The sequence below is a fragment of the Syngnathus leptorhynchus genome, chromosome 2 (assembly GCF_054491065.1).
Source record: "Syngnathus leptorhynchus isolate UIUO chromosome 2, UIUO_Slep, whole genome shotgun sequence".
Lineage (NCBI taxonomy): Eukaryota > Metazoa > Chordata > Actinopteri > Syngnathiformes > Syngnathidae > Syngnathus > Syngnathus leptorhynchus.
Genome location: NC_141196.1, coordinates 17,583,415 through 17,594,839, shown reverse-complemented (window position 1 = coordinate 17,594,839; position 11,425 = coordinate 17,583,415). Strand labels below are relative to the sequence as shown.

Sequence of the window (11,425 nt, the reverse complement as noted above, 5' to 3'; positions counted from 1 at the left end):
GTCAGCATAACCTGTTATGTTACTGGTGAAACTGACCCCAAATCTTAGCCCCAAAAGTAAAAACCCTACCACAATTCACCTTTAGCCACATAACCAGCAGGTAAATAAAGTAGTCCTGTGAACTCATTTACCTGCTAAGTTGATTAGTTGGGTTAATACCTAGGCTATATAAATACTGTAATGTTTATTCAGATCCCCATTCCCCATTTGAGACATGTTTTGAGAATTAAAATGTTTAAGCAGGGCTAAACTGACCCCGGAAGACTATTGCCCCTGCTGATAAAGTTAACCGGAGGATTCAAATAACACATTTACAGGGCACAATATAATGCAATGAGAATACTTTACTCTCTTGGACATTTGGTCACTATGGAGATATGTGGTAGGAGTCTGCTGAATCTACTTAATAGCTTGTTGAAAGAACACACCACTCTTTCATTTGCAACTCTGGTGTGCACATTTAATGTTCGGGGGCACGGTTAGCAGCACTACGACTCACAACTGAAATCAAATGAGGTTGACTTGAATCAATCACAAAGGCTGAACATCTGAAAAAGGTCAACCAACATTATCTTGGCTGCCTCAATGCTGGCACTCAATTAACTCAGCAGATTCAAAGTTACAAAGTGCATTAACAACTATCTCGGTTTGTCAGAAACATAAATACTGTATTCCACAAAATGACACGTGTGTTATCTTAAAAAATAGGTATCACTTTTGTTTTTTTTAACTATTCACACTGTACAAGTGGCTTGGTGAGAAGGCTTTCCTGGAACAAAAATATACTCTTGAAACACAATCATCATACACTTTGCAGTGGAGGGGTGCAGCCAATCAATAGACGCAAGTATAGAAACTTAAATTAACAAACAAGAAGCAATCAAGTGTCCCCATTTCTTGTTGATGTTCATGTAGAAAAAGGTGGCCCAGAAAAAAAACAGAATGTGGATGTCATCAGGCAACAAATTTGTTTTTGGTGGTGGAGCCGCTCTTTGTGGCCGTGTCAGCATGCGACTGGTAGCCGATCACCACTTTGGAAGGGACTCCGAGCCTTTCTTTGAAGACACGCCTAATAAAACAAAAACACTTAACATAAAACGCCACACACAAAAAGAACACATTGCAGATCGCTGCTTACCCAATATGTGTGATGGCCTCCTTGTTTTCATAGTCCGTGGTCCAGATGGCGATCTTGTCCCCTTTGGTTCGTACGTTGATGACTGCGCCACACACATCGTCGCTGTGGTCGTCAAACGCTTCCCCCACCAGACACAAGAGCTGCGATGCAAAGACATCCTCTCACGTGAGGATCAACCAAGTGGGAAGAACATTATGGGCACTTAATACTAGCTCTGGGAAATAAATCCAAATTTAATTGTGATTTCAATGTAATCAATAGCTAAACCAATGTAAACCAATAGCTCGCGAAGGAATTGTCCAAACGGTTACTTGATTATGAAGATACGAGGCGATTATTTGATGAGCAGTTTGTTGTCGATTATTTTTTACACTTCTAATAATCAGGATATTATCATTTCTATAATCATTCAAAACCAGAAGCAAAACTTACCGTCTCCAACCAGAAGCGATCGAGGTCAGCCTTGCGCTGCTGTTTGGAGAGCGTGATGAGCCAGCGACCGCCTCGCCTGTTGCGTTCATCCTCCCACATGGGCTCAATGCCGTCCTGTGGACAAAAAAAATGCCCATGGGACTGCTGCAGCCAAGTGGACACTCGGGAGTCCAATACAGCGACGTACAAAGCAAACCAGCAGCACCAATGACAGGGATTCTACAAGTATCTAATTAAACCTACTCTAATGCCATTGTTTATGCAACTTAAAACATACTTAATATGTCCTACCACATACACACACGCATACACACACGCATACACACACACACACACACACGCACGCACGCACGCACGCACGCACGCACGCACGCACGCATGCATGCATGTATTCATATACTGCATGGCCTTCCGTTCATTAAAAATTGTAATCATAATTAGTCACTATCCTACGTTGCAATATCTGTGCAATATTTTTCTCAAAGTTTATGTCTGACAGAGTCAAAATGGCTGCTTTTTGAGGTTCACAAACAAAAGTTATCAAAATACTAATCTCAAGCACGACACCTTGTCACTTTATGTCATAGTAGTGAGCCAGGAGGGAGTGTGTGCCTACCTTAAAGAGTGAATAGTCACAGCCGGACATCAAGTTACTGGACAGCTGAATGTGGTTATACAAGCTGGCACGGAACAAAGGACACCTTGCATTCATAAATACATTCTCAACTTGAATATTGCTATCCACAGAAACTTTGTTCTAACATTACTTACGCCCAGAAGTCCTCCACGGTGTCGAATTTGGATATGAGTCGAAGGTTGGCTTGCCAAGTTTTGCTCTTGTCATTCTTGAAAAACCAAAGAGCCCACCTGCACATGCACAAAAGTTGTTTGGACTAGCACAGTAGCGGCAAACTGAACTCTGAGTCTTACCTGTTCTGTAAAGGATGCTTGATGTACTTTTCTGGACTTTCAACCAGATTTTCAACCGTCTCACTGTTTTCATTCTCAGGTTTTGGAGTGATGGAGGATAACGCCTAAACAAGACAAGGAATACACCATTTTAATTAACAGGCATAGTCCTTTAAAAGTTGAGCAATAAACAGGGCTTGGCAATAAGGCCTCAAAAATAAAATCACATTTCATTAACAACAAACCTATTTTAATTGTTCTACCCCTTCGCTCATAAGTATTACAATTGGAGATCGGAATTTCACAGCCGTGCATCACCAAAACACATTTGATTGTATTATATACATTTAACAACTAATTAAACGCTAAAAAGGCTTGAGTTAATACTATTTATTTTGCTGTAAGATTGTCAAGAAAAGTAGACTTTCTGTAGCGTGACTTCTACCATTCATTCATACAAACAGAAGTTTTGGGGGAAAGAAAACATTAACTTTTCGATGAGGCTCTATTATTTACACGTAAAATGACTTGTTCTAAAGCTTTTTAATCAGAGATACCGGAAATATAAAGTAAATGAGTATAGCTAAGTTCGTAGCAGTTCCCTGGGGAGAGGCTGCTGCTAGCTCTGCTATGATAACAGTATTCTAGTAAGCGAGTGGATCGTAACACATAACTGACATTTTACTCCTCTCACTGATACATGTGCGCCCTGGTGTGTTTTGCGTCTAAATGTCCATGAAACGTCTTTGACTGGCATACACGAAACAGAAGGTGCGAGTGAGCTTGAGGGGACTGTTATCTGCCAGCGTTTAGCCGAGCACTCACCATACAGGGAGTCGCCATCTTGCAGAACATTTCTTTGATTTTCTTCCTGTCAGATCCGGACTGCACCGAGCGTGCGCTTTATGACATTCTGTGACGTCATCGGAAGTTGACCAGTGGGTGGAGTCAGGGTATTTTTGGTGCATTCATTTAGCTTTTAGTTTCACTTAAAATTGACGAATTACGTTGATGTCTTCAATTAATCCGATTAAATAATTAGATTTCATACAAAAATCAAAAATACATTTAATTGTATTTTTGTGTTTTCATTAATCAATTACACAAATAGTTAAATATATGTCAACGTTGTTGGCCATATTTTAAAACACCTTTAATTGTTTTTAGAAACTCATCTACAATTGACCTATCCACAAATGTTCATGTAATGTTATTAATTTCACCATTCAAACTTCAATGTAGTTAATTTGGTTTGTTTTATTCTAAACAAAGTTGCATTTTAAAGTACATGTACTTTTAGTTTACAGTTAATTTATTTTATATTCATACTTTATTTTACAATTATAAATGATAAATATTAAGTATTTAATTACCAAAATTAATAAAAAAATATTGCAAACAAACAGGGGGGATAAAAAACTGCAGAAAATGCCTGATTCAACCAAAAATAATAGATATCTGATAAGAATTGTGCTTATTTTATTGACAATATTTGCATGAGCAGAAAACACACATTTGAATGCTTTTTTTTTTAATAGTAATTGTTGCAACCATTGTGAAATTTTTGTGACTGACGATGAAAATGACGTGGCATTAAATGCTCCAGTTGGGCGCTGCATAACTGGTGGTCAAGGCAATTTAGAAGGTCAGAACTGTGCGGATGCTGCACAAGAAAGAGAAAATGTGACATTGTTAGGGACAAATTTTAATCAATCAAATAAAGGACTATGGCATTAATGAGTATACCTCTTTCCAGAGTGCATGAGGTCAAATCCCTCGTTAACCTTGTCGAATGGCAGCGTGTGGGTGATAAACTCATCCACCTTCAGCTTCTTGTTCATGTAGTCTTCCACTAGTTTGGGGACACTTTCCACGCTCTTCCAGCCTGTGTGAAACAATGTTAAAAAAGGCGTGACTTTTTAATTGCTCACATACAAACAGTTAGGTCAATAGAGCATCTGTTCACCCACCAAGGGTTAAATTAAACAGCCAAGTAATTGTTGTAGGCTGTCATTTTTGGAAATGTGTCTGAACAAACTCATGTTAATTTTGCCAGCTAATTATGTTACAATGAGTCATATTTAAATAGTTCTGCCCCCAAACAGTTTCTTCCCCCATGATGTAAAGATTGGCCATGTTGAAGTTGCAGTCAGAATACACTGAAACACTGTCATATCAAAGCCAAACACTAAGCAGAGCTGTGTTGCTGTAAGTGGCACACACATGAAAGGTTGGCAAAGTTATCACCTTGGGCTGTAAGGCTTGTTTGAATTTGGCAATATATACGCCACATGCACATTTCCGATGCACAACAGGACAATTCCACACAGTAATTCGGTGCATTGGTGATGAAGTGCTGCCTGCACCGGTAAAACTTCAAACAATATTTTCACATTACTTTTGGCATCTGGCCTTCTTTTTCACAATCGGGGCTAGTAAGTAGCTGCTCACTTTGTTGCTACCCCCTAACTCTGAACCAGATTTCTTATTTGATTATTGGCAGATGTGGTAACTTATTCACTGTGGTGACCCTTTAAGCGCCACGATACCATAGATCCCTAATGAATTCATCACCTCCAAAGGCTGTGCCCCGCCACACGCGTCCAGTCACCAGCTGGAAAGGCCTAGTGGAGATCTCCTGTCCAGCTCCAGCGACGCCGGCAATGATGCTCTCACCCCAGCCTTTGTGGCAGGCCTCCAGAGCAGCTCGCTAGAACATTCAACTGGTTAGTTTCTTGTTTTTGTCCTACATTTGACTAGCACAACAATGCGACATCTCACCATGATCTGCACATTGCCGATGCACTCAAACGAGTAGTCCACGCCGCCGTCGGTCATCTCCACCAGTACCTCGTTGATGGGCTTGCTGTGGTCTTTGGGGTTGACAAACTCAGAGGCGCCAAACTCCTTGGCTTTGTCAAACTTGGTCGGGTTGATGTCGACACCGATGATGCGAGTGGCTCCAGCCACCTTGCAACCCATGATGGCGGCCAGGCCGACGGCGCCCAGGCCAAAGACGGCGCATGTGGAATTGGGTTCCACCTTAATGGAAGGAAACCCACCAGCTACATTTGAGGCACTTCTATAAAGCCTTGTACCAGTATGTGGGTTTTGTTTTTTAATAAATAGACTTTTCTTTTTCCAAATAATCCTCTCATTTTGTTTTGTATAAAGAAGATTTTCACCACAACCTTTAGATTTTGATGAGCATCAGTAGAGAAGGGAGGCATCTATTTGGGCAGTGGCAAAAATTCAAGTGGACTAATTGAAGCATGACATCTAATAAAATGGGGTACCTAATTGATGATATGTGGCCAATACATACACTGTAGCAGGTGATCTTTTTGGCAAACCTACCTTGGCGGTGTTCAGCGCGGCACCGTATCCAGTGGAGATGCCGCACCCAAGAAGGCACACCCTCTCAAGGGGAGCCTTTTCATTGATTTTGGCCAGGGAGATGTCCGCCACCACGGTGTACTCTGAGAAGGTGCTGGTCCCCATGAAGTGGAACAACTTCTTGCCCTTGCAAGTGAAGCGGGAAGTCCCGTCGGGCATCAGCCCCTGACCTTGGGTCACTCTGAAGGAAGGGAGCATAATGTTAATGTGTTTTGGTTACTAGTACGTGTTTTTGTTGGTGCACTTATCTTTGTTTGTCTGTAATTTTAGCCCTTTTTACATTTTGCACATGTTTCTTGTATTCTTGCACTCTAGTACGCTGCTGTGACAAGAACATTTCCCCACTGTGGGATAAATAAAGTTCTATCTAATCATCCTGATTTGGATGAATTTATGTCAATACAAAGGCAAGCAATTTAAGCAATTTAATGCATTTAAAGGAAGAATGATATAATGATATACTTTTATATTAAGTTCAAAGATGTCTAACCAATGGCGCATTACTGCCACCAATATCCATTGGGCTTTCACTCGTTTCACCCCAAACAGTGTGCATAAAATTAAACATGTATTTAAAACTCCCGGAAGTGAATATTCCATCAAGACAAGCGTACCTAATTTTCTGGCAGAGATTGGTCTTGGGATTTTTGCAGAACTTGCATTCCCCACACTGAGGCACATACAATGGGATGACAGTATCACCTTGACACAACAAGAATCATTCATCTCTCAGACAACATAAATACAAACACTTGGAAAATATAAAACATGTCTGGGACTTCTTACCGGGTTTAAACTTGGTAACACCCTCGCCAACACTCTCCACGGTGCCAGCACCCTCATGGCCTAGGATGATGGGGAAGATCCCCTCAGGGTCACTGCCACTTAGAGTGTATGCGTCAGTGTGGCACACTCCGGTGGCAAAGATCTGAAAAACAATCGACAATGTTAATAGGAATTTTCATTTGACTGTACACCACCTAGACCAGCCTTGATTTACCTTAATCCGGACCTCATGGGCCTTGGGTGGCGCCACCTCCACCTCTTCAATGGTCAGAGGCTTTCCCGACTCCCAGGCTACAGCAGCCTTGCACTTGATGACCTAGAAAGGCAAGGTAGGTGTGAACTTTAGACTAGCAGATTGTGGCTTGGCCACTCATTTACCTTAAAAAAAAGCGCTTCGTTGTTAGTTTAATCCAAGTACACAATAAAATAAATACAAAATAAAAACAGTGGATTTGCCATGTTACGTCTCCTTTAAGAATGCTCAAAAAAATGGTGTGGAGTAGGTGTGAACTTTCGGCTAGCAGATTGTGGCTTGGTCACATTTATCTTAAAAAAAAAAAAAAAAAAAGCGCTTCGTTATTAGTTCGATGCATTCACTTATCCAGCCAACGACAGCTCTGCAAATTTTAGTTCGATGCATAAATGATATCCTTGTTTGTTCACTTAGCAGCCAACGACAGCTCTGCAAATTTTCATCTCTCGAAGCTTATTAAATTTAGCGGAGCGAAGCACTTGCATTGATTTAAAGTACCGATGAACCACCAGTCCGGGAGAGAGATTTGAAAGTTCAATGAAGTTACCATCGCTTGAGTGATATTTGATTGGTAAGTTTGAAGCGGACACCAACCTTGCCAGATGTCGCCATGTTGCTCCACTGTCTCAAACGTCTAAGGCAGTGAGATTATGTGCGCAACCGTGTGAAAACAGGTTGACCAATCAGATAAAACAATAGAGGTTGACCAATCAAACACAAGGATAGCGATGATGTACATCCGGAAAAGCTCCGAACCGCGAAATATTTAAAAAGATGTCACTGGGAGGAGATTTCACCTTGGTGTTTGACGTTTTGGAAAAAAATGGAAAATTATGACCATCGTTCACACCAACAGTTGTGTCTTAGGCTAGGTTCACACCGCAGGTAAATGCCACCACCTTCATCCCATTTTTGTTTTGCCCGCATGCCACTAGTATGTTTTGAGTCTGAACGGTTCAATTTCTACTTTGTTATTCAAATAATCACTGACAAACCTTGAATAAACGTTTATTGCGCCTTATATTGTTACTGCCTTTAAAAATTTTTTATGGTTGCCTATTTTATTCCTTACACTCTCCTAAATGTTCATATAGATATACAAATATTGTTTGCAGTTCATGTTTCAATAAAATAATTAAAATACATTCTTTATAAAATGCCAAATGTTAATGTCTATTTTCTCTTTGATCTTTTCTATGTAAACCTGAGGTAAACAAAGAAAAGGACTTTGCCCGTGATAACGCCTGTTACTCCATGGTCTTGAGTAATTTAGGGTAGAGACTAAAGACCATAAAACTGCTGCGCCCTAATAACCATTGTTATGAATCCTAAGCCTGTGTGCAAAATCTCCAAAATCACTGTAAGACACTATTCAACAGAATGTTGTTTTCTTTAATCAAGATGATGGTTTTCTGCAGTCGTAAGAATTCAACCAATTTTGAACTCTAAACTCCCCCACACAAACACACACTTGTCCATATATCACGAATGACAATTTGTGAATATATCTGTTCAGTTGCATTTGCCTACTGAGGTGTGTCACAAGCATGGATTTGGGCCCTTTAAATATCAGCGGTTGAGAGCATCAATCTTTCTGTCAGCTGACGTCACTATTTCAGACAGGCCTCCGTCTATCCAATTTGTTGGCGACAGCCAAACATCATCAGGAATGAACTACTTGATACACATCCCTGACATGTAGCCAAATAAACAAAATATAAAACATGTTTGTATACCTTCCGGTATCACTGATTACAACAGTATGGTCCCATATTCTTTTTATTTCCCCAATCACCACACTGTGTGTGTGTGTGTGTGTGTGTGTGTGTGTGTGTGTGTGTGTGTGTGTGTGTGTGTGTGTGTGTGTGTCTGTTGTTTTTATTTGAATAACTTTTTTTATTTGGCCACGTGTCAGCTTGTGCTGTATGTGATGTGGAAATGACATTCTCAGTTTGACTTAGCTGTTGGCAACAAGGGACCAACTAGCCCCACGCGGACCTGAAATACTAACAGCGGCTCACTGACGGACAGACAATGTCCACCTTTGTTAACTATTAAAAAAAAGACCCATCACTTAAACAAAAAATAATAAAAATAGAGAAAACAAATCCACTCAGGAGATAATGTCCAACTTTGTGACCCTCACAGAGGACTAAGTTGTGGGCCCGCAGCAGATCATCTCCCACCTACAAATAAAACAAAAAGAGGTTCAACGCTGACACGACACAAGAAATCAAATGCCATTCAGAATGCAGTCCTACCCCGGAATCCACGTCCTCCGCCACCTCTGCCTCTGAAGCCGCCGCCGCCACCTCCACGTCCAAATCCTCCACCTCCACGTCCAAATCCTCCACCTCCACGTCCAAATCCTCCACCTCTACCACCTCCTCCAAAACCTCCCCTTCCACCCCGGAATCCACCTGAAACAGGAGCATTATTATAACAACTGTGGAGAACAAAAAGTAAAGCAACTACCAGATTGTAGTTTTATTTGAACCGTATAAAGGCATCCCAAACTCCATCAAGCAAAATTGGGCAAGGAACATGAAGAAGCAACCATGCCACCTTCGAGCCTTACGTTTACTTTGTAAACAAACAGCACAGCTCCGTCTCTGGCTCGCAGAAGGCATGGCTTACTGATATGCTTTTGGCAGTCTGTCAATTTTGTCAACTATTTGCGCAACAATATCAAACCAGGATCAAATCAAATGTAAGAAATCTTTTCACCTCCACGACCGCCTCCCCGTCCACCTCTACCTCCCCTTGGCGGACCCTTTTCGCCAGGCGGCCTTGGCAGGAACCTTTGCAGTGGAAGGAGCTTCATTGGGTCTATATAAAACTGAACACAAGCATTGGTCATTTAGATTACAATTTGATGCTAATGTATTTGCATGGAAACTGGATGAGAATTATTACCTTCTGCAATTTCTTAAACGAAGATGCCTTCATGTTTTCAGAAAGTTTGACGGAAAAATACTGAACAGGTGAGTTAAGGGACAACCAAGAAACAAAATTGTTCTTATAAAACAAATAAAACAGATGTTGAGTGAATAGGATACAAAGTCACGCAGCTGTCCAAATATCTCGTCCACCTTTCCAATCTGTTCCTTGTTTTCCAGGTACACTGGTGCATTAAAGTAGGGAACCTTGTTTTCCTCAGTCGTACATTTGCACACGATGTCGTCCTCGCAGGGATGCACAAACTCTCCTAAAGCTATGGCACAACAGTTAATGTTACAGGTTGATAAAATTATTTAGGCACAATTATGAATTTGTATTAGCAATGTTAATCTTTTATTGTGACGTCTTGACTAACATAGGTACAATTTTTATGTCTATCACAGACATTTAACTGTTGGTGTGAATAAATACTAAGGAAATATATGTAAAACTGCTAAAGGATAAAAAAAAGATCTAACAAAAAAACAAAAAAACTTTCAACTACTAAGCTCACAGATGTTAAATTAAGTTGTAACGGTTCACAATTTCAAAGTGTAATGCTTACTGCATGTTAAAGCGGTTAACAGAGATGTATTAACCCGAATATCGGGATATGAAAACACCTATTTCTGATCATCATATGGCTTTAACATCGGTTTTCAATTGCTATCGTGCACGAAGCTCTCACCAACAACGTATTCTGGGGGTCCATAGTCTTGCTGTCTGAAACCACCACGACCGCCGAAGCCTCCTCTGCCGCCGAAGCCTCCTCTGCCCCCGAAACCGCCTCTGCCACGGTTATTAAATCCTCCACCTCCTCCTCCTCCCCGGTTAAACCCTCCACCTCTTCCACCTCTGTATGACATTCTTAAAAAATATCTGAAAGAAACAAAAAATAGGTAAACATCAAAATTCTGAATAGGGCGAACAGAAAGCGTGCTAATAACTAGCTGCTAGCGCCTACCGTATAAATAATTCCTAAGCAAATGGATAAACCTCTGCAACAGGTCGCGACACCAACGCTTTAAACATTACATTAAAACGGTAAAAGGTGTATAAAGCATTTAAATTGCATTCCGCTCGCGTCACCTACAACTTTAACAGCGTCCGGAACTTCCCAGTTTCTTGTGCAACAACACGTGTGAATACATACTGACGTAAAGCTGTTTGTGTTCAGACTGCCGGGATGAGAAGACGCAAAGTGTCGCAAATACGGTTCAGTGATCATCAGATCCAGGAATCTACAATAGTGGCGCTAGTAGTGGAAGAAATACATTACTAGTAAGACAATTCCACTAGTCTGCTTAGTCATCTACGGGCAGTTTCGAGACCTTAATCGGCCAACCATGCATGGTCTTGGGATGTGGAAGGAAACAGGAGAAAACGCAGGCACGGGGAGGACATGCAAACTCCACACAGGGAGGGCCATAGATGGAATCGAATCCGCAATATCTGAACTGCATGGCAGGCATGCAGTGCATATTATTGTAGGTTTACATAGGTTGTTTTAAAATTTCATTTGTATTTCCTAAATTTAAAATAGATTCAATTGTCTTTGATTTTTTTTCGCA

The 11,425-nt window shown here is 40.9% G+C and overlaps 3 protein-coding genes across 5 annotated transcripts; all 3 read right to left on the bottom strand.

The window, feature by feature from the left end:
• Window positions 1-478: 478 nt before the first annotated feature.
• Window positions 479-3,432, bottom strand: eif4ea (eukaryotic translation initiation factor 4ea). Its single transcript, XM_085906139.1, has 7 exons — window positions 3,305-3,432; window positions 2,501-2,604; window positions 2,342-2,437; window positions 2,187-2,250; window positions 1,571-1,684; window positions 1,139-1,278; window positions 479-1,069 (listed from the first exon to the last, which is right to left on the bottom strand). Exons 1-7 carry the CDS (start codon window positions 3,332-3,334, stop codon window positions 955-957), a joined length of 663 nt encoding a protein of 220 aa, XP_085762265.1. The 5' UTR covers window positions 3,335-3,432; the 3' UTR covers window positions 479-954.
• Window positions 3,433-3,941: 509 nt separating this feature from the next.
• LOC147061095 (alcohol dehydrogenase class-3) lies at window positions 3,942-7,663 on the bottom strand. The gene is made up of 9 exons (XM_085905426.1): window positions 7,509-7,663; window positions 6,876-6,977; window positions 6,662-6,803; window positions 6,490-6,577; window positions 5,837-6,056; window positions 5,261-5,521; window positions 5,054-5,189; window positions 4,226-4,364; window positions 3,942-4,142 (listed from the first exon to the last, which is right to left on the bottom strand). The coding sequence occupies exons 1-9, from the start codon at window positions 7,524-7,526 to the stop codon at window positions 4,118-4,120; spliced, it is 1,131 nt and encodes a 376-aa protein (XP_085761552.1). The 5' UTR covers window positions 7,527-7,663; the 3' UTR covers window positions 3,942-4,117.
• Window positions 7,664-8,285: 622 nt separating this feature from the next.
• Window positions 8,286-11,135, bottom strand: gar1 (GAR1 homolog, ribonucleoprotein). Of its 3 annotated transcripts, none has more exons than XM_085905430.1 (7): window positions 11,008-11,135; window positions 10,543-10,733; window positions 9,974-10,128; window positions 9,831-9,890; window positions 9,642-9,753; window positions 9,176-9,334; window positions 8,286-9,100 (listed from the first exon to the last, which is right to left on the bottom strand). In XM_085905430.1, exons 2-7 carry the CDS (start codon window positions 10,718-10,720, stop codon window positions 9,090-9,092), a joined length of 675 nt encoding a protein of 224 aa, XP_085761556.1. In that variant the 5' UTR covers window positions 10,721-10,733; window positions 11,008-11,135; the 3' UTR covers window positions 8,286-9,089. The 3 variants fall into 3 exon arrangements, with proteins under 3 accessions (XP_085761556.1, XP_085761554.1, XP_085761553.1); XM_085905428.1 differs by having other exon boundaries at window positions 10,948-11,112; XM_085905427.1 differs by lacking the exon at window positions 11,008-11,135 and adding an exon at window positions 10,819-10,991.
• Between the last annotated feature and the right edge of the window lie 290 nt (window positions 11,136-11,425).